This window comes from Psammomys obesus, unplaced genomic scaffold (assembly GCF_907164565.1).
Source record: "Psammomys obesus unplaced genomic scaffold, mPsaObe1.curated_primary_1811, whole genome shotgun sequence".
Lineage (NCBI taxonomy): Eukaryota > Metazoa > Chordata > Mammalia > Rodentia > Muridae > Psammomys > Psammomys obesus.
Window position 1 is genome coordinate 382,081 of NW_026590511.1, and position 24,201 is coordinate 406,281.

At 55.1% G+C, this 24,201-nt stretch overlaps 1 protein-coding gene across 3 annotated transcripts; it reads left to right on the forward strand.

The window, feature by feature from the left end:
• On the forward strand, positions 1-24,201 carry Palm (paralemmin). 3 transcript variants are annotated; one of them, XM_055607744.1, is made up of 9 exons: positions 1-128; positions 11,522-11,573; positions 11,919-11,999; positions 12,261-12,391; positions 13,969-14,119; positions 17,290-17,311; positions 19,008-19,067; positions 20,493-20,624; positions 22,307-24,201. In XM_055607744.1, exons 1-9 carry the CDS (start codon positions 124-126, stop codon positions 22,825-22,827), a joined length of 1,155 nt encoding a protein of 384 aa, XP_055463719.1. In that variant the 5' UTR covers positions 1-123; the 3' UTR covers positions 22,828-24,201. The 3 variants fall into 3 exon arrangements, with proteins under 3 accessions (XP_055463719.1, XP_055463720.1, XP_055463721.1); XM_055607745.1 differs by lacking the exon at positions 20,493-20,624 and having other exon boundaries at positions 22,307-24,200; XM_055607746.1 differs by lacking the exons at positions 19,008-19,067; positions 20,493-20,624 and having other exon boundaries at positions 22,307-24,200.

The following is a 24,201-nucleotide window of genomic DNA, read 5'->3' on the forward strand; positions in this document are numbered from 1 at the left end:
ACAATACCCGGCGCGTTGGGGACGATGCCCGCGCCGGTGCCGCCCCCGCGCCGCGCAGTCCTGGCCGCCAGGCCCTAGAGTCGGCCCTGCCCCGCGCTGCACCGCCCACGGACCTCGCGGGAGATGGAGTGAGTACCCGGCCGCGCACGCTCGGTCGCCCCAGGCCCCCAACGGGAGACCCAGAGGCGACGCGGGGAGACCGTCCCCAGTTGCAAAGGGAAAGGATCAAGCTGGGCCGTGCGCTCCAGGCCTGGTTCCAATCAAGCTGGGAGGCGGGGGGGACACCCGGGTTGCACCCACACATCGCTTGCAGGATGCAAAGGCAAGGGGCCCACGCGCGCACGACCCTTCATCCAAGCTGGGCCACCTGTGGGTGGGCGACCCCCGAGAGCCTGTAGGACCTCGGGAGTAGTGGGACCCCTCCTCAAGAGGCAGGATGCTCCCCCGCCTCCCCTCCCCCAGCTTCGGCTTGCTGCTCCTGGCGCTTCTGTCGGTCCCTCCTGCTCTCTGCCCTCCTCGTGGCCTCCCCGGGGTCCGCAGCCTCCTGGCCAAACCAATTCCGGCCCATTAGATGTCCTGAGTTGCCACTGGCTGGAGAGAGAGATCTCCTCGAGAGCTAGGCGGGCGGTTCCCTGTCAGAAGCTTTAATCTGCTTTCCCCCTTTCCCTTAACGAGTGTCCCCTCCCCCTCCCCAGAAAGAGGGGAGACCAGATGGTGTGACTCAAAGGGGTGGCAGGTTCAGGTGGAAAACGATGCTGGTACCCAGTTCCCAAACCTAGTGTGGTGTGAGCTGGGGTATGTGTGGGTCTGAGAGGCGACGGGGCAGTCCATTTCCTGCACAGATTCAGGCATGCAGCCCGCTCGGGGCAATGTGAGGTTGTCTGTCCCCTCAAGCCCCTTACTCCCACAGGTGGGAAGGAAAGGTGGTCGAAGGGTGCTTGACAGGCCTGGGGGTGAAGTCATAAACCTGCCTGCTTGGTGACTGGGGGCACCCAGAGGGCTCCCCTGTCCCTTCCCCAGCCAGGGCTGGGACAGAGAAGTCCGGCCAGCCCGGCTTGGCTGGTGGCCTCTCCCCCTGCCCTTCCCTCTCTGGGTGTGTTTTGTGCAAGACAACTTTCCTCTTGGGATTAACCCGTGACCCGCCACACCCTCCGATGGGTGGGAGCTGTCACATCCTTCCCTGGCCAAGAAGGCTGACACCCAGCCCAGTGTCCTTTACTTCAGAAAACCCAGACAAAGGCCTGGCTGCTCCCCCACCCCGCCCCGGGAGCCCAGCCAGGGGCTCAGGGGAGCCAGGGCCTGCACTTGCCTGCCCATCCCCTGGCTTGTTTATCTGTTCCTCTGGCCTGGCCCAAGGGAGCCTCTGACTGCTCAGCCAGCCTCCCCTTCGGGTGTGGCTGTGGTCAGGGGGCTGCATTGACAGGGGAAAGCCTCCCTCCCACGCCTCTATTGCTTCCTTCTTTCCCAGTGGGGATCCTAAAGCTCAGAGGGTAGGAGATGCCCCCCCTACCCCGGGCCACACAGCACACCCGCAGTCCTAGGTCATGCCAGAGGTTGGCCCCATGTGGCTGTGGGTTTGGGGGGAAGCTCTCATTGGTTTCTCTGGCCCAGGCCAGTCTTGGACATCTGACTCTCCATCACAGCCCTTTTCTACAAGGGCTAAACTCACTCCTTTGATGAACTTCACGACCCTAAACATTCCAGGTGGTTGCAAAGGCTAGGGGACAGGACAGCAGGAGCTACACAGAGAAACCCTGTTTCAGAAAACCAAAAAGAGAGAAATTGAGAGAGAGAGAGAGAGAGAGAGAGAGAGAGAGCTTACTGCTCTTGCTAAGGACCCGGGTTTGGTTCCCAGCACCCACATGGTGGTCTGAAACCTCCTCTAATTCTAGATCCAGGGGATCCGACACCCTCTTCTGGCCACCACAGGCAATGCACGCATGTGCACAAACCTCCACACACAGGCTGGAAAAACTAAATTTATTTATTTATTTATTTGTTTATTTATTTATTTATTTATTTAGCCATTTAAAGACCTGATAAAAAATTGCTTTTGAAGACAGACACCAGGGACCAGGAAGCTGTGGCAGCCCTCCTGCCTCGGCCCCCTGGAGTGCTGGGGTGACAAGTATGAGCTACCAGAATGGAGCTGCCTGGATCTTAAACCCCTCCCACCCACCCCACCCACCCTGCCTCCCCCTCCCCTCCCTCAGGCCTGTCAGCTCTTGGTGTCTGCCCTGATAATGGAATTTCGGGGCAAGCTTTGGTTTTCTTTGTATTTATTTGGTTGCTGCTCTTGTAAACTCTAGCTAATGTGTCTGCCTGGGTAACTCTGCAATGTTTTTCTCCAGGATAAGGGAGTTTGGTTTGAAATGTAAGGGCTTTTTTTCTTTTCTTCCTTTTTTATTGAATTATTTGTGTGGGAGTGTGGGAGAGGGTGTGGGCAACGCTGTGGCACAGGCGTGAGAGTCTAACTTTCAGAGCCGGTTCTCTCGTTCCACCATGTGGGTTCTGAGGATCGAACTCAGGGCATCAGGCTCGGCAGCAAGCCCTTTTACCCACTAAGCCATCTCACCGCCCCCTGAAATGTGAGTTAAGGAATTTGCAGGTGGGCTGGCCAGCCTCAAAACAGGGAAGGTAGCTGGAGAAATGTGAGTATAATTTATTCATGGAGACACTTTCATTGTTGTTTTTAGTTTGTTATTATATTATTCATTATTGGGGACGTGACAGGCGTCTAGAGGTCAAAGGAAGACTTGTAGATCATTCTGTGTGTCCAACGTGTGGGTCCCAGGAACTGAACTGAGGGCCTCAGGTTTCCTCCTGAGCCATCTCATCAGCCTTGTCCTTGCTGCCTATGGTTGTTCTTTGTTTTTTGAGACATCTAGCCCAGAGTGGCCTCAGACCCACTACATAGCTGAGGAAGACTTCAGTCTCTTAATTCCCCTCCTCAGCTTTCCGATTTATCACCACACCCAGATTTTTTTTCCTCCAAGGCAGGCTTTTACTGTGACCTCTTGCCTCCGTCTCGGTCTAGGAAAGTTTTGTTTGTTTGTTTTGTTTTATTTTAGTCCATTGCACCCTGAGCCTTTCCTGTAAAGGATTCTCCAGGACCTGCCATGCGATCAGGCGCACCTGCTGGCCAGGCTGGTGCATGCAGAGCAGGCTTGGGGAGCCGGCTTTCTGTGGTTTGTGCCTGGGTTCCCAACCCTGCAGGCTGCAGAGTTGAGGAATGAGGGCATGGTGGGGTGAGGCAGAGGAGGGCAGGCTGGACTGGAGATGCCTTGGGAGCCAGAGATGTCTGGGCCCACATCAGGCTGCAGAAGGCCATCTGTCTCCTGGAGGTTTCCAAGCAAGAAACTCGGGGCAGCCAGACTGAGCTTGAATCAGACGAGTTATGGAGGATCCCAAGCCTGGGCCTGGATGACTAGGAGAAAGCAGATCTGTGGAGCCAGCTGGGTAGGAATAGCTGTGGAGGGCGTGGCCAGGCCTGGGTGCCGAGGAGACAGAGAAGGCAAGATGGAGGTCTGGGGGACCAGCGAGCATGGTGGCTGGAGTAGTGATCCCACTGCAGGGAGATGAGATTATGTCCTTTGTCCTTTGCTCTTGCGAATTTGTTTGTTTGTTGTTGTTTGGTTGACGTTCTTGTTTTGAGACAAGGTCCCTCTATACCCTGGCTGTCCTGGTACTCGATATATAGACCAGGCTGGCCTCAAACTCACAGCCTCTGCTTCTCCAGCGCTAGGATTACAGGCGTGCACCATCACCGCCCGGCTTCTGCTTTATTCTACTTTATTCTTTGAGACAGCCTCTCTCACTGGGCTGCAACTCAGTGGTTAACGGTGCATTGACTGGCCAATGTGCTCCGGGGATCCTTCCCAGGTCTGGGATGGCAAGCCTGAGCCACTGTGCCCGTGTTTTTACGTGGATGCTGGGGATTTGAACTCAGAGCTTCATGGTTGTGCAGCAAGCACTTTCCACCCCACTTTGTCCATTTGTGTTTATATTCTCTGTCCATAAGAAGTGTCAGGGCAGGATCAGGAGGGTGGGTGGGGAGCCCAGCGTCTCTTTGGCTTGGTCCTTGCAAGAAAGATGGCTTTGTATCCATAAATGAGTTCATAAGCACATGGTTATATTAGTGAGCTGTGCCATGGCTGGGAAAAGCAGTTTAGAGGAGGGTACAGCAGCAGGAGTGTGAGCCCACAGTCAGGAAGCAGAGAGGGGTGACCCCAGCCGGAGTGATGAGGCCACCACAGCCAGGGCTGCTCTTCCCACATCGAGTCAGCCCAGCGGAGAGACGGGTGGAGGCCTGGCTCCTGGTGGATTCTACCGTCACAGCCGGGTTCACCCTATTCAAAGGATTTGTCGAAGTTTTGTTCATTTGTTGTTTTAGGGAGAGAGTCTTACTGTGTATTCCTGGCTGGGCTGGAACTCACAGAGCTCCACCTGCCTCTGCCTCCCAAGTGCTAGGACTGAAGGTGTGCATTACGATGCAGTTTTGTTTGTTTGTTTGTTTTTTACTGATGTATTTATTCTTATTCTGTGTGCATTGGTGTTTTGCCTGCATATATGTCTGGATCACCTGGCACTGGAGTTAGAGGCAGGTGTGAGCTGCATGTGGGGGCTGAGAATTGAACCTGGATCCTCTGGAAGAGCAGACAGTGCTTTTTTTTTTTTAAGATTTACTTATTTATTTTATGTATATGAGTGCTCCTCTGCCTGTATGCCTGCAGGCCAGAAGAGGGCACCAGATCTCATTACAGGTGGTTGTGAGCCACCATGTGGATGCTGGGAATTGAACTCAGGACCTCTGGAAGAGCAGTCAGCGCTGTTAACCTCTGAACCATCTCTCCAGCCCCAGCCAGTGCTCATTACATAAGGGGCTGGAGAGGCGGCTCAGTGGTTAAGAACTCTAGCACGCACATGGTGGCTTACAACTATCTGTAATTCCTGTTCCAGGGGACCCAGCACCCTCTCTGACCTGTGAGATGCACAGGCAGACAGGCAGGCAAACCGTTCATAGGAATAAAATAAATCTAAAGAATAAATGTGTGTGTCTGTGTTTTTATGTCTGTGTGTGTGTTTGTGTCTGTCTGTCTATGTCTGAATGTGTCTATGTGTGTGTCTGGTATGTGTGTTTGTGTGTGTGTGTTTGTATCTGTCTATGTCTGTGTGTGTGTGTGTGTGTGTGTGTGTGTGTTTAATAAGTCTTTTAAAACTCTGGACTGTTGAGCACGGACAGTGAGTCAAATGGAACATTTGGCTCCTGGCCCTATTGGGGGCCCCTCCAGAGGCAGGTGCAGTGAGGTGCATCAGGGCGGGGCTCAGGGGGAAGGCCGCTCTCTTGGCATCACATGCCCCTGGTCTCCATCCCGGGCATCACAGAGAGCCGGCACAGCAGCACAGGCCTGGCCTCAGAGCACTGCAGGCAGAGGTGGTACAGTCAGGAGTTCAAGGTCATCCTTGGCTTCATGGGAAGCCTAAGGATGTCTTGGGTTACCCTAGACCTCTTGCAAAGAAAAGGTGGCTTTCTGAATAGACCTGAAACAAATTTGTTTTGTATTTATGAGGGGGCATACAGCCGACATATCGATGCAATTTGCTCAAGCATCACCTCTAGCTAGATCTAGAACCTGTGGGTCCCAACACCACGACCCTTTTCCAGGGGTGGCCAGAGACCATGGGAAGACACAGATACTTACATTACGATTCGATTCATAATGGTAGCAAAATTACAGTTTTGGAGTAGCGATGCTTTTAGGATTGGGGTCACCACAACGTGGGGGAGTGTATTAAAGGGTCTCAGTGTTATGTCGGCTCAGAACCACTGCTCTAGAATACTCCATCACCCCAGAATGAAGCCCACACACGGCAGCAGTCACACCAGCCCCTCCCAGCTCTCCAGCACCCCTGGCTCTATCTCCCAACTCTGGACTGCCCTGTGGAGGACGTTTGCTGTTACGGAGTCCCACACTCCGTGGCCTTGCTGTCTCCGTGTGGCATGTGGGGGAGCCTTGCTCCTCTGAATGGCTGACTACGGCTCCTGCATCCAGATGGTCCCTGGGCACGTCCATCGTCCGCCTGCAACACTGAATGGTTCACATGGTAGTTTGTAACACTCTGCTCGGGGTGTTAGCAGTCCAGGCCCCAAAGGAGATACGTGTTGGTCCTGGAAGGTCAGGCGCTCTAGAGGAGCTGTCCCCTGATCACGCCTCAGTGGTTCCACAAACATTGAGTACCTGTGGTGTGCATGGTGCTGGAGACAGAGCTGGGAGAAAAAGACAGGCTGCTTAACCAAGGCTTCCTTGTTTGTTTGTTTGTTTGTTTGTTTGTTTGTTTGTTTGTTACAGGGTTTCTCTGTGTGGCCTTGGCTATCCTGGACTTGCTTTGTAGACCAGGCTGGCTTCGAACTCACAACGATCTGCCTGCCTCTGCATCCCAAGTGCTGGGATTAAAGGTGTGAGCCACCACTGCCTGGCCTACAGCATTGTTCTCATGGAATACAAAAAATTATGGAGTGCTCAGCATGTGCTGTGGTGGTAAAAGCGTTTGAGGTTGCAAATTAAGAAGGTCAGGGGAGGCCTGGGTAAGGAGCTTGGCCTGTGGAGACCTGGGGAGACTGACCAAGTGGGCGAGGGGGGGGTGCACAGCGGGTCCCAAATGTCTGACAATTGTTGCTGGCCGGCCGTGTTGGTCTTCCCAGAGCAGTCTTTGCATTAGAATATGCCGGAGTTCCTGTTCATCTGTGAGGATCCAGGGTGAGGTACAGCTTCTCCTCCAACCGCAGGTTAATAGCCAACATGTCCATTCCCCTGGCACTGGCCTGCCCTGGCCTCCTCTCCAATGCTGGGGAGGGACTGCCTCTGTACTGCCCAGCCTGATGCTGCTGTGGTCCCGAGTTGGGAGATTAGGAGAGTCCCTGGAGGGCCCCCCCTGGGGGAAGAAGCTGTGCCCAGTTTAGCCTGGAGGTGGAAAGTCTGACGCTGATGAAGGGCAGGGGAGGCCAGCCTGAGGGCAAAGGCTTGGTTAGGGTTTGGAGCAAGCTGGGAAAAGCCTTTGCTTTTCAGGTCTGAAGGTATCAAATACTGTGTCGAGGAGACACAGGGTACCCTGGAGAGAGGTCTTAAGTGGGTTAGGCAGCCCCAGGCTGGTGTCCTCAGCGGGAAAGGGCTGCCCTCCTCCCATCAGTCTCCTCTCACCAGCTCTGGTGGCGGCCCCCTCCCCTCCTGGCCAAGGTCACCATCAGCACTTTCCTTTCATTTAGCCTCAGGAATGTTCTGGGAGCTGGGCTCCACGCCTGACCAGCTTGATCCCTCTCATTGCTGTCCTGCTGGACACTGGAGCTGCACAGGCCAACAACCCCCCCCCATACACACATACACACACCCATCTCCTATCCCTGCCCAGGCCTCCCTGTCCACTGGGTGACCTTGGGCCTGTTGCATAACCTCTCTGGGCCTTGCAAAAACAAAACTGGAAGCCAAGGCTTGGGCTAGGCTGTCACTGGATTCCTATTATCTCATCTGGAGCTGAATTATCTCAGGAGCTGGGAAACGACGCCCTCCCTGGTCCTCAGCCACCCACACACAGCAACAAAGGAGCCCAGGTCTACCTCTAAGTGCCTGAGAAGACTCCCTAGGGTGCCACTCCCTGAGCTGCAGTCTGAGTGGGCATGGGCTGCTCTGTAAACAGCTCCCAGCTGCTGCCCACTGTCCCCAGAGGCGGCGGGACAGGCTCAGAGAACACAAGTCACCTGTCTGGGGACACACAGACACTAAACGTGTCTTCCACGTCACTAAAAAAATCAGCTTCTAAGTGCATGCATATGTAGGACCTTTGGCGATATGGCCTCTGTTTGGTGTTTCCCAGCCCCCGCCGGAGGCCAAAGGTCATTTCACCAGGCTTCTCTCAGTGTCTGTGTAGCCTAAGCTGGCCTCGGCTTACTGAAAGTTTCCTGCCTCAGCTTCTCAAGCACAGGGATGACAGACATCAGCCACTACACTTGCAGGTGCTTGCATGTACACGCACACACGCATGCACGCACGCATGCACACACACCCACACACACACAAAAAAAAATTAATACTATTTATTTATTTTAGAGTTTTTCGAGGCAGTATTTCTCTGTCCTGGAACTCGATCTACAGACCAGGCTGGCCTTGAACTCCAGACCCGCCCGCTGAGATTAAAGGCTTTCACCACCGTATCCCAGCTTATTTTTAGCTTTGGAGATAGGTCCTACATAGCCCAGGCTGGCCCCAAACTCACTATGTAGCTAGGGATGAACTTGAACTGATCCCCCTCAACCCCAACCTCCTGAGTGCTATGATGACCCAGGCCTCTTGCATGTTTGAGGCGTTCCCACCCAAACTCTCTTTTTACTCAGAATTTTGAAGCCAGTTTTCCAGGCTGCCTTTGAACTCACGATCTTCCTGCCTTGGTCTCTGTTGCTGAAATCACAGGCATGGGCCTCTAGCTATGAAATGAGCTTAATGATGTGCATGTTTCTTGCCTCTTAACCTTCACTGCCTGGTCCAGACCCTTCCCCTTCTTAGAGGGATGCGGGGGCACACCAAAAACCAAAATGGGAGAAAAGCGCCCTTCCCTCCGCCCCCCCCCCCGCAAAGCTAGTGGAAGCCTCGCAGCCCCCCAGCACTGGACGGGGGTGGATGTTCAGCACAGGCCCCACCTCCACACGCAGGGCCTCGCGTTGCCATGGGGACAGTGAGGTTGCCAGGGCAACCGCCTCCCGCGGGCTCACCATCCATCACAGCAGTGGCGCCCGGGGGTGGGGAGGGGCTCGGGAGGAGCTCAGCTGCGCGCCTGTACTTATGACCACACAGTGACAATATGGAGATGGGAGGGATGAGGGATGGAAGTTGCCTTCTTGGGCCGGCTGAACATTGTCTCTATGTCTGCCCGCTAGCTATGTCCGCCTGACTGTTGTCCGGCTCGGGACTGGGGACAGGCCGTCCAGCTGAGGACACTGACCGCCTTGTTTTCCCACCCACCCACCGGCTACACAGCTGTCCCTTTGCCCGGCCTGAATGGCCACCTGACTCTTAGTTGGGGGGAATGGCATACTGGGTGGGTAGCTCAGCGTGCCCCGCCTCCAGGGTCTTTAATCTTTTCTATTCTGTTTGTAAATAGAGTCTCAGTGTGTAGCTCTGCCTGGCTGGGAATTCACTGTGTATCCCGCCTCTCTCAGGGGGCTGGGAATAGAGAAGCCACAACTGAGGAGAGGGACTTCTCACCTCTGTGCGCTACCTAGAAGGGAAAGGGAGAGAATGCAGAGCAGCCTCCAGCTGCCCTCTCTGCGAGTCCTCCTCCTCCTCCTCCTCCTCCTCCTCCTCCTCCTCCTCCTTCTTCTTCTTCTTCTTCTTCTTCCTCTTCTTCTGCCTTAGGGAGAGCTTGGCAGGAGGCTCCCGGGAAATGCAGAGGACCTGGGGAATAGCCTGGGGTCAGGAGCAAGCAGGTAGACATGGGTTATGCCACACCACACCGGATGGGTTGGGGAGTGTCTCTTGCCAAGAAGAGAGGCAGGGTCTGATCATTGCTATGATGGCGTAGTTTGGGTGGCTGGGTGTAGAGGAGAAGGGGTTGCTGGGAGGCAGAGTGGACAGCAGAAGTCTGGGCTGTGAGGAAGTAAGAGGTGGGTCTCGAGGGAGAAAATAGGCAAGGAAAACTCAGCTTCCGGCTAGCCCTAAGCGATGTCCTCCAAGGAAAACTGGGTCCAGGCTTTCCCGAATCCAGGTCGAAAGCACTCAGGGACGCAGAAGGCTGAGATAGGAGGATCTCATGTTTCAAGCCAATATGGGCAACTTAGTGAGACCCCATCTCACTGTAGGGCAGGGGGAGTACTTCAGTTGCTAAAGTGTTGCCTGTACAATAGGACCCGAGTTCAATCCCAGCACCCACCTTAAAGCCAGGTGTGGTGGTGTGGTGGCCTGTGGAGAGTTGGCCTGGCTAGCCAGCCTAACAAACCCTGTCTTAAAAATCAAGCTGGAGGCTGGAGAGATGGCTCAGTGGTTAAGATCACTGGCTGCTCTTCCAGAGGACCCCAGTTCAATTCCCAGCACCCACATGGCAACTGTCTGTAACTCCTGTTCCAGGGGATCTGACACCTTCACAGATATACATCCAGTCAAAAGGCCAATGCACATTTAAAAAAAAAATCAGTCTGGGTGCTGGCCCATGCCTCTAATCCCAGGTGGAGGCAGGCAGATCTCTCTGAGAATCTGGTCTACAAAGGGAGTCCAGGACAGCCAAAGCTACATAGAGAAACCTTGTCTCGAAAAAACTAAAAAAAAAAAAAAAAAAAATCAAGCTGAGTGGTGACTGACACCCAAAATTGGCCTCTGGCTTCCACACCTATATCTGTGTACAAATACACGTACATACGTACACGTACACACACACAGTAAAAACTAGGGGTGGGGTCGTGGTCAGCTTGAAGTCCAATCTAGACTTTACCGGTGAGGGACTGGGGGCTTGGTCAAGGGTGGAGCCCCGCCTAGAATGCCCCAGTGAGGGTCTTGTGGTGTGGTCAGGGGTGGAGGCCCTGCTTATCAGGTCCCAGGTCCTGGATTCCATCCTCAGGCCTGTAAAAATAGATAAATCAGAGTGTGTTCTCACCACTAGGCCCCAGGAGGTACTGAGAGGAGAAGGTGCTTCCTGCCAGGAAGGGAGCAGCTGGACAGGGTCACCTGTCAGGGCGTGGGAGCCAGGTCACTTCACAGGCCTCAGTGAGGTCAGGAAACTAAACCCAAGAGTTGGGGGTGGAGAGGTACGGCTGGCTCCAGGTTGTCTGGGCTGGACAGTCTCAGCTAAGGCAGTTCACCGATGGGGGCTGTAGGGCCATCTCCCTGCTCCAGTCCTAGGCAAGCTCAGAGCTAGCTCTGTCTCCTGTTCCTGAGTTGCACAGATGGGGAAACTGAGGCCCAGAGAGGTACAGAGAAGGCTTACGCAGGGATTGTGGGAAGCCTGACTGCAGGCCAAGGGTGCTGAACATGGCTGTAATTTGAGTCTGTGAAGATAAGGAATCAGGAATGTGGGGAAGGTGACAGAGCCCGACCCTTTCGGATGGCCGTCTGTCTCATCTCGGGAACAGGACGGAGACGAGCTTGGCTTTGCAGACCCTTTGCTGTGTGTTCTGGGGAAACTCGCTCTCTGTCTGTCCAGGGCTGCTTTGACACCCTACCATTCTGTTGTTTACTTTGCAGGGTTGGGAGGCTGACAGAGGACTGGGGATCCTTGATCCTTCCTGTGCCTGATTTGGTTGAGGGGAGGGTCCCTGGGTATTAGCTTGACGCGTCCTGTCCTCTGGTCTGTCCTGGAAGGTGACACCCTCTTCAATTTTGTTGCCTGGTGACTTATGTGTCCTTCATGGCCCACGCCTTTCCTAATGTCCCCTTTCCCTATGCCCATCCCAGGTCTCTAGGCAAAGCCTGAGGGAGCCAGGGAGGAGAGGGGTGGCCCTGGGCTGGCTGGTTAAGGATCTGACTTTGTCTCCTCTGTGTAGGGTCCTGGCAACCGACACTGCGTCCCAGCAAGAGCGGCTTCAGGCCATTGCTGTGAGTTCCTCCCTCAGTGGACCTGGGGTTATGAGTAGGGCGGGCAGGGTGAGATTTCAGGCTTCTCTGTGCACAACTCAAAACTTGGATGCAGCTAGTAGGGTTCCCCAGAAATGGAAACAGAGGCCCTTTTGTTTTCGTATGACCTTTGGTTCCCTTGGGGGACAGGTGGGGAAACTGAGGCTGGTATTTATCACAACTCAGGCCCACAGTCTGCGACTGCCCCCATGTCCGTATGGGTCCCCTGTCTGTGTTGGGTACAGTTCACAGGGTTGCTGGGTCTCCTGGGTCACACGGGTGTGAATCTGGGGACCCTGGCTGTCCTGACCTGGTCTGCACCCACAGGAGAAGAGGAGGAAGCAGGCAGAGATTGAGAGCAAGCGGAGACAATTGGAGGATGACAGGAGGCAGCTGCAGTACCTGAAGGTGGGGTCAGGGGGCGGCGTGGGCGGTCTGTTTGAACCCTGGTCTTTGGGGTGGACCCAGGCCTCTGCGGACTGTTTCTCTATGGTGGGTCTGTGCAGTTCTGTGTGGGGCCCGCATGCGACTACTAGCAATCTGTGACCTTGGGATGGGGCGAAGGTCACTGTAACCTCACTTATGACCTCCATGGCCCTGACTGACCTCAGCCCCAACACTGACCCCAGTCATAACTCTCCTACCCAACCAACGGCCCTGCCACCTCAGTCCAAGGCACTGCGGGAACGCTGGCTGCTGGAGGGGACACCGTCCTCGGCTTCAGAGGGTGATGAAGACATGAGGAAGCAGATGCAGGAAGACGAGCAGAAGGCCCGGGTCCTCGAGGAGTCCATCGCCAGGTGGGTATTAGGGGAAGGGCCCCGTCCGGGTGACACAGGGCCTGGGACACCTCTGGAGCCCCCATAAGGTGTCGGAGTGTGGACCTTTCTCTGTACCTCACGGAGGGAGGGTCACACACAGTACCCGTTATCCAGCTGCAAGCGGTGTGGACAGGGAGGCCGACCTTACCTTGGGTCTTCTCCTCCAAGACATCCCCACGCTTGCAGGAGCAGGCGTGAGGCCTGGCAAGCAGAAGTCCCTCAGGAAGGGAGCTGCCGTCACCAGCCTCCCTGAGTGCTTCCTGTCGCCACCCCAGCTGGCCTTTGCAGCCCTAATAGAGACCACAGAGGCAGCTGGGCCCGCAGGAAGCTGGGGGGGGGGTGCTTTACGGATAGGGAGAGTAGCCTTCCCGTGGGGGCTGGAACAAAACATAAGCTGCCTGGGGTGGGGGTGGGAGTAGGGATGGGGGCGGGGGTGGGGGTCTGGCTTGGAGAACAGCAGTAGTGGGGAGAAGGAAATGACTAACTTAAACATTGCCCGAAAGCAAGGAAGGGCCCCCTATATGAATTCAGCCTGGCCATGGGAGGCCCTATCTATGGGGTTAGCCGGCATTTCCCTGTCCAGGTGGAGCAGATAAAGATAGCTTTTGGGGCTCTCCTGCATGTGAGGGGAGCGGAGTGCAACCACCTGTCTCCCTGGGCTTCCCTCTTCCTTCCTAGGAACCAGTCAGGGCTCCCATTGAGGGTGTTCTGAGGTTCTTGCTCTAGATTGGAACTAAGGCCTTCAACAACCTAGGCCTAGACCTCTGACCACGCCCCCAGCCCCTCACTGGGGATTCTGGGCGGGGCTGCAGTCCGACCACGCCCCCAACTCCCCAAGGGGGATTTAGGCTCCACCCTGACCACGTCCCCAGCCCCTCATTGCCTCCGTCCTACCTCATTGTTTAAAAATTCTTGACTTTTTGTCGGTTTTGCTTTTTGAACCGGGATCTCTGTAGCTCAGACTGACCTAAAACTGGCCGCAATCCTCCCTCCTCATCCCGCCTAGCACTGGTAGGACATTGGCACATTACCATGGCCTGGCTCTGCTCTAGTTGTTTTTTTTTTTGGGGGGGGGGGAGGTCTTGTTTGTGACAGTGACATATGTTTTTCCACTGTCCCTACAAAGCTAACATTTCCTGTCAGGTTTTGAGCGGGAAAACAAGGAAGGGGAGTTTGTTGGAAGCAACTTAGATCGCAGGACCAGCAGCCCTGCCGGCTGACTGTGGCTGCATAGCAAGTCCCTGTGGTAAAAACCAAAATGTAGGCCCGATGGGCTGGCTCCGTGAGCAGAGAGCTTGCTGCCGAACTTAAAACCTGAGTTCTGTCTTCAGAGCTCACACGGTGGAGGTCACCGGCGGGAGCACACAGATGCAACGTAATAAGTGAATGTACCAGGTGGTGGTGGCGCCTTGGGAGGCAGAGGCAGGCGGATCTCCGAGTTCCAGGCCAGCCTGGTTCCAGAGAGAGCTCCAGGACGGCCGGGGCTACACAGAGAAACCCTGTTTCGAAAAACCGAAAAGCTAAATTTGAGGAGCCACTGTGTTACCCCTCTACAGGCTGGAGAAGGAAATTGATGTCCTGGAGTTTGGAGAGTCAGCCCCAGCTGCCCCAAAGGAGAATTCAGCAGCCCCCAGCCCAGTCCGGCCCCCGGCTGCAAGCCCAGCCAAGGAAGAGCAGAAGCCAGAAGCACTGGTGAATTCTCAGCAGGTGAGAAAAGGAAAGGCTGTCCTCCGTGCAAGGTGGTGAGAGGTGTCCCTTGGCCTCTCCGGGCTTCAGTTTCCTACATGTGGAGGCAATCGTGCCTGTCTGTATGTGATTGTATAACAGTCTGATGAATTAGTGGACAGTCAGGCCTTGGCCTGAGGTGGACCTACCCTCAGATTTTCCTTTCTGCTATTTTTTCCATTTTCAGTTTGTTTTCTTTCTTTCTTTTTTTATATTTTTTTAAATTGTTTTCTTTCTTTTGGGGCCCTCATGCATTGAACCCAGGACCTGAGACATGGTAGAGAAGCACCCAAGAACTGAGCCATTTTAAAGATTTATTTATTGTGTATATAGTGTTCTGCCTACATGCCAGAAGAGGGCACCAGGTCTCACTATAGATGGCTGTGAGCCACCATGTGGTTGCTGGGAGTTGAACTCAGGACCTCTGGAAGAGCTCTTAACCCCTGAGCCATCTCTCCAGCTCCTTGTTTTGCTTTTCAAGACAGGGTCTCTCTGTGTAGCCCTGGCTGTCCTGGAACTCTATCTGTAGACCAGGCTGGCCTTGAAGTATTCCTGGTCTTAATTACTTGTTCGCTTACAGTATTGTGGAGTGCACGAATTCCCTCTGTGGAGCCAGGTCTATCATTTCAACCTTTATGTGAGTCCCAGGGATGGAACTTGGGTCTTTCTTTGATTTGGTGGCAGGTGCCTTTTCCCCAGGAGCCACTGTCTCGCTGATCCCAGTTTGGGATCTTCTGAGACTCACTCAGGCTCAGGCTCTCCCTGCATTGCTCTCAGCAGGCCTGCATGGCCACACCCGGTTGTTCCTGTTGTCTTTATCTATTTGTGGTGTGTGTGTGTGTGTGAGATGTCTGTGAACACACAGGTGTACATATGTACTCAGAGGCCGGGAGCTGATGTCGTGTGTCTGCCCCAGTTGAGCTCCAATTCACAGAGCTGCACCTGCCTCTGCCTCTGGGATTAAAGGTGTGTCCACTAGGCCTGGCTTTAAAAGACCTATTCTATCTATTTTTAGTATTTGTCATTTTTATTTCTGTTAATTTTTATCATGAGAGAAGCATCATCATCATTGTACATATAAAAGATCTTAACAGATAGGAGTGGCACAGTTTAAAATGGCTTTTGGCTTTTTGAAAGCTGAAATTTATTCAAAATACAGTTTACTACTATAACTTCTTAAAAAGTTTTTATTTATTTATTACACTTTGTATAATTTATTTATTATTCACTTTGTATCCCAGCTGTAGCCACCTCCCTCATCCCCTCCCAATCCCACCCTCCCTCCCTCATCTCCTCCTTACCCCTCCCCAAGTCCACTGAGAGGGGAGGTCCTCCTCCCCTTCCATCTGACCCTCGCCCATCAGGTCTCATCAGGACTAGATTCATTGTCATCCTCTGTGGCCTGGCAAGGCTGCCCTGCCTCAGGGAGAGGTGATCAAAGAGCCGGCCACTGAGTTCATGTCAGAGACAGTCCCTGTTCCCATTACTAGGGAACCCACTTGGACACTGAACTGCCATGGGCTACATCTGTGCAGGGGTTCTAGGTTATCTCCATGAATGGTCCTTGGTTAGAGTATCAGTCTCAGAAAAGACCCCGTGTCCAGATTTTTTGGTTCTTTTGCTCTCCTTGTGGCGCTCCAGTCCTCTCCAGTAAAAGACTTATTTTAAATTATTTGTTTATATGTGTGTCTATGTGTACAGTAACCATGGAGGCCAGAAGAAGGCGCCAGGTCCCCTGGAGCTGGAGTTACAGGTGGTCGTGAGCCGCTATGTGGGTGCTGGGAACTGGAATTGAGTCCTCCGTGCAAGTGTGCTTAGGCTAGGAGCCATCCCTCCAGCCCTACCCAATCTCTTTTATTTATTATTTATTTATTGTTTTATTTTTGAGGCAGGTTCTTCCGTTAAACCTGGACTCAACAGTTCAGCTAGGAACCCCGAGTATCCTCCTGTCTCTGCCGTCCCTTGCGTGGTGTGCAGGCATGCACTACCGTGCCTGGCTCTTATGTGGGTGCGGGCACCAGAACTCAGACCCTGCTACCTGGCATGGCTGTGTAGAGCGGGCTGTCCTGTTGATGCTGTGTTTTATTGAGCATCTACTGTGTGCATGTCCCTGAACTAAGGAAGCACTGTATACATACCTTCCTGGTGAGAATAATTTCCCCATCTGTGGCCAACACACTGCTTCTCCGAACTCATAATGTATGATTTTTTGTTTGTTTGTTTGTTTGTTTGTTTGTTTGTTTTTAGAGCAGGCTGGCCTCGAACTCACAAAGATCCACCTGCTTCTGCCTCCCAGAGTTCTGGGATTGCAGGCCTGTGCCATCGCACCCGGCTTCCAGTCATAATTATAATAAGCAATTTGGAGCCGGGCAGTGGTGGCGCACGCCTTTGATCCCAGCACTTGGGAGACAGAGGTTGGCGGGTCTCTGTGAGTTTGAGGCTAGCCTGGTTTACAAAGTGTGTTTCAGGACAACCAGAGCTGCACAGAAAGACCCTGTCACAAAAGAAAAATAAGTAAATAGATAGATAGATAGATAGATAGATAGATAGATAGATAGATAGATAAATAAATAAGTAAATAAATAAATAAATCCTCCATTTGATGGAGGGAGGACTGAGCCCAGAGAGGTTACAGGTCTGGCTCCAGGCCACACAGCTGACAGGAGATGTTTAGGGGCCAGCCTGGGGATGAACTCGAGGCCTGGTGCATGCTGGGAAAGTGCCCCTGCTGCTCTTAAGGAGTCCTACTCCAGCCCTTATTTGTTGCGTGTTGTTCTGGTTTAGGGGAGACCAAATGCTGAGTGGTGGCTCCTGCCTGTTGGTACATGTATATTATCGGGGACCACAGGTCAGAAATGGACCTGACCTACCATCGGGGAATACCTGGGCGTTGGGAGATGCTGGGAGATGCACCCTTCCTCCGAAGCAGCTAGGTTAAAGTGGAGGGTGAACACGCTTCCCAGAGGGAAGGTTGTGAAAGTTGACCAGGAGTTCTCCAAGCACAGATTGACAGCTTTTGCTGCACCCCCGCTAGGGCTGAGCCTGGCCCTCCAGGGCTCTCAGCCCCACATCCCCACTCTCCAGTCGAGTGGAGCTTAAGGCAGTGCAGGAGGCGGAGTGGATAGCTCTAATCTTTCTCCTTTCTCTTGCAGACTCCGTTGGGCACCCCAAAAGGTAAGCTTCCAGCTGAGACATGCAGTCTCTGGCGCCCTCTGGTGGCGAGCGCTGGGGTGGCGGGTGAGAGTGGAGGGGGCTCAGCACGGGCTAGGATCAGGTTGGAGGCAGGCCAGAGAGCTCTGGCCGGCAGGTCCACATCCACGCTCTGTGACGTCAACCCCAGCCTACTAGGCTCTGGCTGAACGTCTGTAAGATGTCACACCTGTCATACCAGTGCTCAGGAGGCCAAGGCAGGAGGATCCCGGGCTCCCTGGCAGGCTGGCTCAGCAGACTCTGAGAGAAAGGTGGAGGCTGGGGCAAGCCTGCTTCTCCTCCAGGGCCCCTTACCCCTGAGCCTGCACAGACATGCACAGACAGGCGCATATGCACCCAAGTGAAATACAATGAACTTTAAAGATACCCGGCAAGGCAGAAAGCAACTGAGGCACAGGTGTCAGCTTCGGGCTTTTGTATGCGCTCTCGAACTCCCGTGCACACCCTCACGAATAAGTATATGTACCACACACATAAAAAAATTTAAGAGATAGCCAGGAGACGGTGGCACAGGCCTTTAATCCCAGCACTCGGGAGGCAGAGGCCGGCAGAGCTCTGAGTTTGAGGCCAGCCTGATCTACAAAGGACAGACAGGTCTACAGGACAGACAGGGCTACACAGAGAAGCCCTGTCTGGGAAAACAAAAAGTCTCATATAGCCCAGACTAACCTCAAACTCACTGTAGCTGAGGATGACCCTGAACTCCTAATCCTCCAGCCTCCACCTCCCTAGTGCTGGGGCCGACAGTGAACAGTGGCGCTGGGCTGGTTTCTGTGGTGCTGGGGTTGGGACCAGGGATTCCTGCTTGCCAGGCCAGCTCTCTGCCCCCTGAGGCCCAGCCCAGCCCTAGTCATTCATTCATTATTAGAACAGGTCTCTCCTTAGCCCTGGCTGTTTGGAAGTCCCTCTGTAGACCAGGCTAGCCTCTGACTCAGAGATCTGCTGCCTCTGCCCCCGGCCATCACGATGCCTGGCTGAATGGAGGATTTTTAAATTACGTATGGTAGGCGTAGTGTCTTAAGCCTTTGATCCCAAAACTCAGGAGGCAGAGGCCGGGGCCGGGTCTCTGTGAGTTTAAGGCCAGCTTCTGTTCTGTATTTTTTTTAAGATCTCTTTTGAGCATGTGTTTCGTGGCCAGTGCATCTGGCACAGCTGTCAAGATGGCCCTAGGACTCTGGCCTGATTTGCTGTTAATTATCCATCGGGAACGTCTCCCAGTCTTGCTGCAGAATTAAAAATTAATAATTAAAAGAAAATCCACACAGGCCTCTCAGGGATTTCGTGAAAGTCATTTTGGGGCTGAACAATGAGAAGTCTGTGGGACTGAGCCGGCCTAGCTTTGGGGGTGAGGGACCCCGGGCACTCAGGCCTGGAGGGTGCTGGCGTGTGTTTGGATACTAGTGTGTCGGCTAGGGACCCAGGTGATTGTGTCAGAAATCTGAGTGTTTCTGATGTACAGGTCTGGGGCCTGGGGTGCAGGCGAATGTGTTGGGGGGGGGGTCCGAGGCTTCAAGTGAAGTGTGTCAAGGAGTTTGGGGTTCCAGCACATGTTCTGGGGAGTCTGATTGTTCGGGCCGTATGTGGATGTCTGTGGACCAGGGTCTGGTCCTGCAGTCCAGTCTCTGACGCCATCTCTTTCTCCACCCTGTGCCCCGCGCAGAGCCTCGAATGTCCTCCACTCCAGTGAGGAGTCCGGGGGGATCCGCCATGATGAAGGCAGGTGGGTCAGCCCCCACTGCCCACTAGTGTCTAACTGCCAGCTGAAACTCTGCATCTGGAGGGCGGGGCTGGCAAAGTGTCTTGTGACCTCGGTGCCCACCTGCTTTGCTGTGACACGCCCACTGGCCCAGTCTTCTCCGAGAAGACGGGCCCAGCATGGGGCTCTAACCCATGCCCCTAGGCTTCCATTCCTAACCTCAGCCTGGGGGCCTGGCGGGGGCACACAGGCTGAACCTGCTTCCACACGCCTGAACACGCTTACATCACATCCTGCCTGCTCCAGGGGTCTCGGCATCACACTGGCCTCATGTAGGATCTGACGTGTTCCGTACCCAAAACCCAGAAAGAGTTGGTGACTAGGCTGTCACAAGTCTGCCAGTGTCCTGGGGAAGGGAGGAGCTCGGGAGACCTAGAATTTCTTGCGGAGTTCAGGTTCAGGAGGCCTAGGGACAGTCTTTAATTCAGAAGGTGCCTTCAGAAACAATGTTGTAACACTAGATCTGGCCCTTCCCGTATTTCTTCAGGCCAGTGACTTTGCCCAGCCTCGGCTACCTTGCGAGTAGGTACGTAGGTACAGAGACAAATGATTAACGATGGCTATTCATTCAACATATGCTTATGGAGCCAGGCGTGGAAGGGGGGGTTGGCATTCCGGTGGTACCAGTGGCTGGTCAGTTAACCGGGTGAGAAAAAGAAGAGAGGGGAGTTGGGAAGAGGAAGTGATTTTTAGGGCCCTGGAGCTTCCAGGAGGACCATTGGGGAAGAACAGGGCTGCCCACTCAGCCTACAAGTGCCCCCTGGTGGCTGCATGGAGAACAGACCCGCGCTGAGGTTGGCCTCTGGGCCAGGGAACTCTGCTGGGTTCCAGCCTGGGTGGGTGGGGTGCTTCGTGGACCAGCAGTGGAAAGTTGTAGGTTTCTGAAGGTAACCATGAGAGAATAGAGAGCAGGCTGCAGTGGGGTCCTGGGAACCCTGTCCGGTTCAGTGTGAGGGCTGTGTGGTGCAGTAGATGTGACCGCCCCGCCGGGGTTCGGCCTCTGTCGTCGCCCCGGGAGGAGGCTTCCGGGCAGGGAAGCGCTCGGGGCCTGGGCAGCTGCTGTTGAGATGGATCTCATGGAGGCGTGGTGACCACACCTTCAATGCCAGCACTCAAAAGGCAGAGGCAGGACTCTGAGGCCAGGAGGAGTCGGGTGGCCCGGATGGACGTGGTGTCCTGGGTTGGGACGTTAGCATGGGCTGTGGGTTCCGAGCAGAGTGCAGACGGGAGCTGTGGAAGGGTCTGGAGTGGACAGGGCTGCCTCTGGGTGGGTCACCGCCATCGCTGCTTGGATCTGCTGCTCTCCTTCTTTCCTGGCTTGGCCACAGCCCGGCGGGGGGCGCCCGAGGGCAGATGGGTCCTGGGGTAACCCCGTGCCTCTCGTGTCAGCCATGTACTCGGTGGAGATCACGGTGGAGAAGGACAAGGTGACCGGGGAGACCAGGGTGTTATCCAGCACCACACTGCTCCCCCGGGACCCGCTTCCTCAGGGCGTGAAAGTCTACGAGGACGAAACCAAAGGTATGAGAAGCTGTGCCTCCTGCAGGGGCACCCAGCAGGGTTCAGAACCTGGGCTGCGTGCTAAGCACCAAAGTGAAATCTCGAGGCACGTTCAGCCATTGCACAGCTCTTAACCTGCCGCTCAGAAAGTCGGCGTGGGGAGGGAGCTTCTCAGAGGCCCACAGTTGCACAACCAAGAGAAGAAAGCACCTGGCAGGAGCCATAGCTCCTGCAAAGGCCCTGAGGTACACAGAAGGAGGATACTGCAAAGGGGATACTGCGAGCTACAGGGGAGAAGGGACTGTGTCCTGAGAGCGAAGTGTGGCCTGGGTGAAGGTTTGTTGGGTGGTAGGGATCAGATTTTATGTGTTTGTGATGCTAGGGACAGAAATCAGGGCCTCCAGAATGCTAAGCCAGGGCTAACGACTAAGCCATGGCCCTAGCCTCTCACTGGGGGATTCTAGGCGGGGCTCCACTTGGCCACACCCCCAGCCCTCACTTAAGGGGGTGAGGGGGTTATAGGCTGGTATTCCTGACTGGTTTTATAGGTGTTTTCCAGGACTGAGCTGTAGGGAAGTGATCTTGAGGAAACTAGAGTACATCTAATCTGGGACATTTTTCTTAGCAGGAGCAATAAAGGCGAACTGGTCCCCACCTCATCCTCTTTTCAGAACTAAATACATACCCTATAATTCCCCTTTTTACAGTTTGTGATTTATGAGCTTTGGTCCCTGGTGTACAGTATTTTTACTTACTTTCAGAACATCCCATTACCCCAAAAGAAGCCCCCATCCCCATGAGTCATCACCTATCCCATTCCACCTCCGTCTCCGCACTGGACTACTTTGGACATTTCCTACCATGGAGTCCCAGACTATGTGGTCTTTTTGTGTATGGGTTTCTCGCTGAGCGCATGGCGTGTGCCTCACTCCTTTTGGTGGCCGTACGGTAGATAATCCAGTGTGTGGAAGGACTCTGCTGTGTATGTCCGGTACTGGGTGTGGCTGGAGTTGGGCTTCCTCTGTGGAGGACAGTGAAGCCGGGATCCATTGCACTGTGCTTCTCCCGGAGTGGCTCCAACATCTCTCCCTGGGCCATTCCACCCACCTCCGCAGTCTCCCTGGGGACCCAGAACCAGCTAGACTGGAGCCTGGTTGCTTAGCAACCGCAGGGGATCTGTTTCCATGGAGATTGGTGGCTTGGCTTCTCCTTTTAGGAGCCCAGGCCCAGGGGAGAGATTTGACCCCACCCTCTGCCCTCCCAGTGTCACCAAGAAGCCAGGCACAGGGACTCTCTTACAGAGGGTGGGACGCTGACGTCTGGGGGTTGGGGATGGCCCTGGTCCTTCAGTGGATCTTTGGGGCCACCCCGGCTGCCCCCTCCAGTCTAGGATCCCAGGGAAGTTTGCCTAGCTGAGATCCAGGGTTGCGCTGGGTCTGTAGACAACCGCTCCCCTTGACGAGGAGACTCTGGCCTTAGCTCACCACAACTCAGTGAGAGCCAGGCCTGGGGGTGCACACCTGTTGTCCCAGCGCTCAGGAAGCCGGGACTGAAACTCCTGGCGATCCTCCTGCCTCAGTCTCCTTGAGCGCTGGAATGACAGGTGTGTACCACAAGAGCTGAATGTCATGGTGGGTGTCTTCCTTGGCCTCCCGTCTCTGCCCTTGCATCCCCCAGCTAACTCTATGTGTGTCTCCACGCAGTGGTCCATGCTGTGGATGGCATCGCTGAGAATGGAATCCAGCCTCTCAGCTCTTCCGAGGTGGACGAACTCATTCACAAGGCCGATGAGGTCACGCTGAGCGAGGTGGGTTCCACAGCGGGGCCAGCAGAGCCTAGGGGACTCGCAGAGGACACCACCAGGACCACGCCGTCCAGGAGGGAGATCACAGGCGTTGAGGCCCAACCGGGAGAGGCCACGTCAGGCCCACCGGGCATCCAGCCCGGCCAGGAGCCCCCAGTCACCATGGTCTTCATGGGTTATCAAAATGTGGAAGACGAAGCAGAGACCAAGAAGGTACTGGGCCTGCAGGACACCATCAAGGCTGAACTGGTGGTGATCGAAGACGCGGCCACACCTAGGGAGCCTGCGCCCCTCAACGGCAGCGCGGCTGAGCTCCCGGCTACCAAGGAGGAGAACCAGACGGGGGCCACGGCCACCCCCAGCGATGCCCAGGATCTCGACATGAAGAAGCCTCGCTGTAGATGTTGTTCCGTCATGTGAACCATCGGGGCGCCCCAGCCCCTGTCCCCGCCCTGTGCTCCACACTCAACCCAGCAGCCCGGCCCTCCCAGGCGCCTGCCCACCCTCGCCCTCCGCCTCACGGGCCCCAGACATGTGTGTGGTCCCTATGCACTTCAAGTAGTGGGTGGGGGGGTGCTCTGCCCGTCACCACACTCCACACTCATCCCTAACCTCTGAGCCGTGCGTTTCCCCTTGGTGAGAGACCGGCTGACCCATATCAGCTCCCTAAGAATGGGGACCCCCACTCCTGGTCACAGCAGGTTTACACAGGCGGCTCACCCCACCATGGTCTCAGCCTGGTGTTCTCTTGCCGCCCCAGGCCAGCCTGTCTGTGCCTTATTGCTACTTAGGGGCCATCTCCAGGGGACCAGAAAAGAGGGTCTCCCTGGGCAGTGCGCCAGCGGCCTAATGTGGGGCAGGCGGGGTGAGGCCACACTTCTTTGGGTCTCAAAATCCTGAAGTCCTAGGGTAGAGGACGGGCACATGTGGCTACCCCCCCCCCAGTAGGTAGCGGAGCTCAAAACAGGGGGCATCCCTTCGCTGGGGATGGAACCATCGTTCCCAAGATGGGGTCATTGTTGGCAAAGCTCTAAGTCAGCCGCTCCCTGTCCTGAGTCCCCCCTACCATGCACACACTGGTCCCTTCTTCCTGGTGCTAATTTTGGGACCCTTGGGGTCACCTGTGCCCTCTTCTCCAGTTGGCTTGGACCAGGGTCCTGGGTTTCCCACATACCCCAGAAGCCAGGGGTTATGTCTGCCAGCCTGCAGAGCCTGGCATTTCCAGGCAGGCTTAGGTTGCCCGAACACACCTTGGGTGGGCGGGAGGGACCCCCATCTGCTACCTGGCGATGGAGCCATGGCAGGAAGCCTCCTGCCTTTGGGCAGGCAGCAGTCACTGGGTCCCCAGAGGCACAGCCCTGCACACAGGAGCTGGCTCAGCCCTCTCCACCCTCCTGGCTTCGGAGGACCATACCCGGGTCTAGGTCCCTCTCCTTGGGACCCCAGCCTGGTGTGCAGGGCGCAGGACCACCTGGGGGCCCCTGCCGCCCCCCCCCCCCGAGCTGCAGTAGAGCTCGAGCAGAGACCTCGGGGTCAGTGTCCTTTCTGTCCCGTGGCCTGGAGGAGACGCGCTTCCCTGACGGGTGACCCACGGCCATGGTCATGGCACCCCTTCCTCTTCCTCCTCCTTCCAGTCTGCCTGAGTTCCTCATGCCCTGGGCCTTGGCTGAAGTGCCCTTGCCGCCCCCCTCTGCTTTTGATGTGTGACGAGGCCCCACCCCTCACCCCCATGTTCTTGACTTTCCCAGAGAAACAAATTAAAAAAAAAAAAAAAAAAGTGCAGAGCCAGGTTGC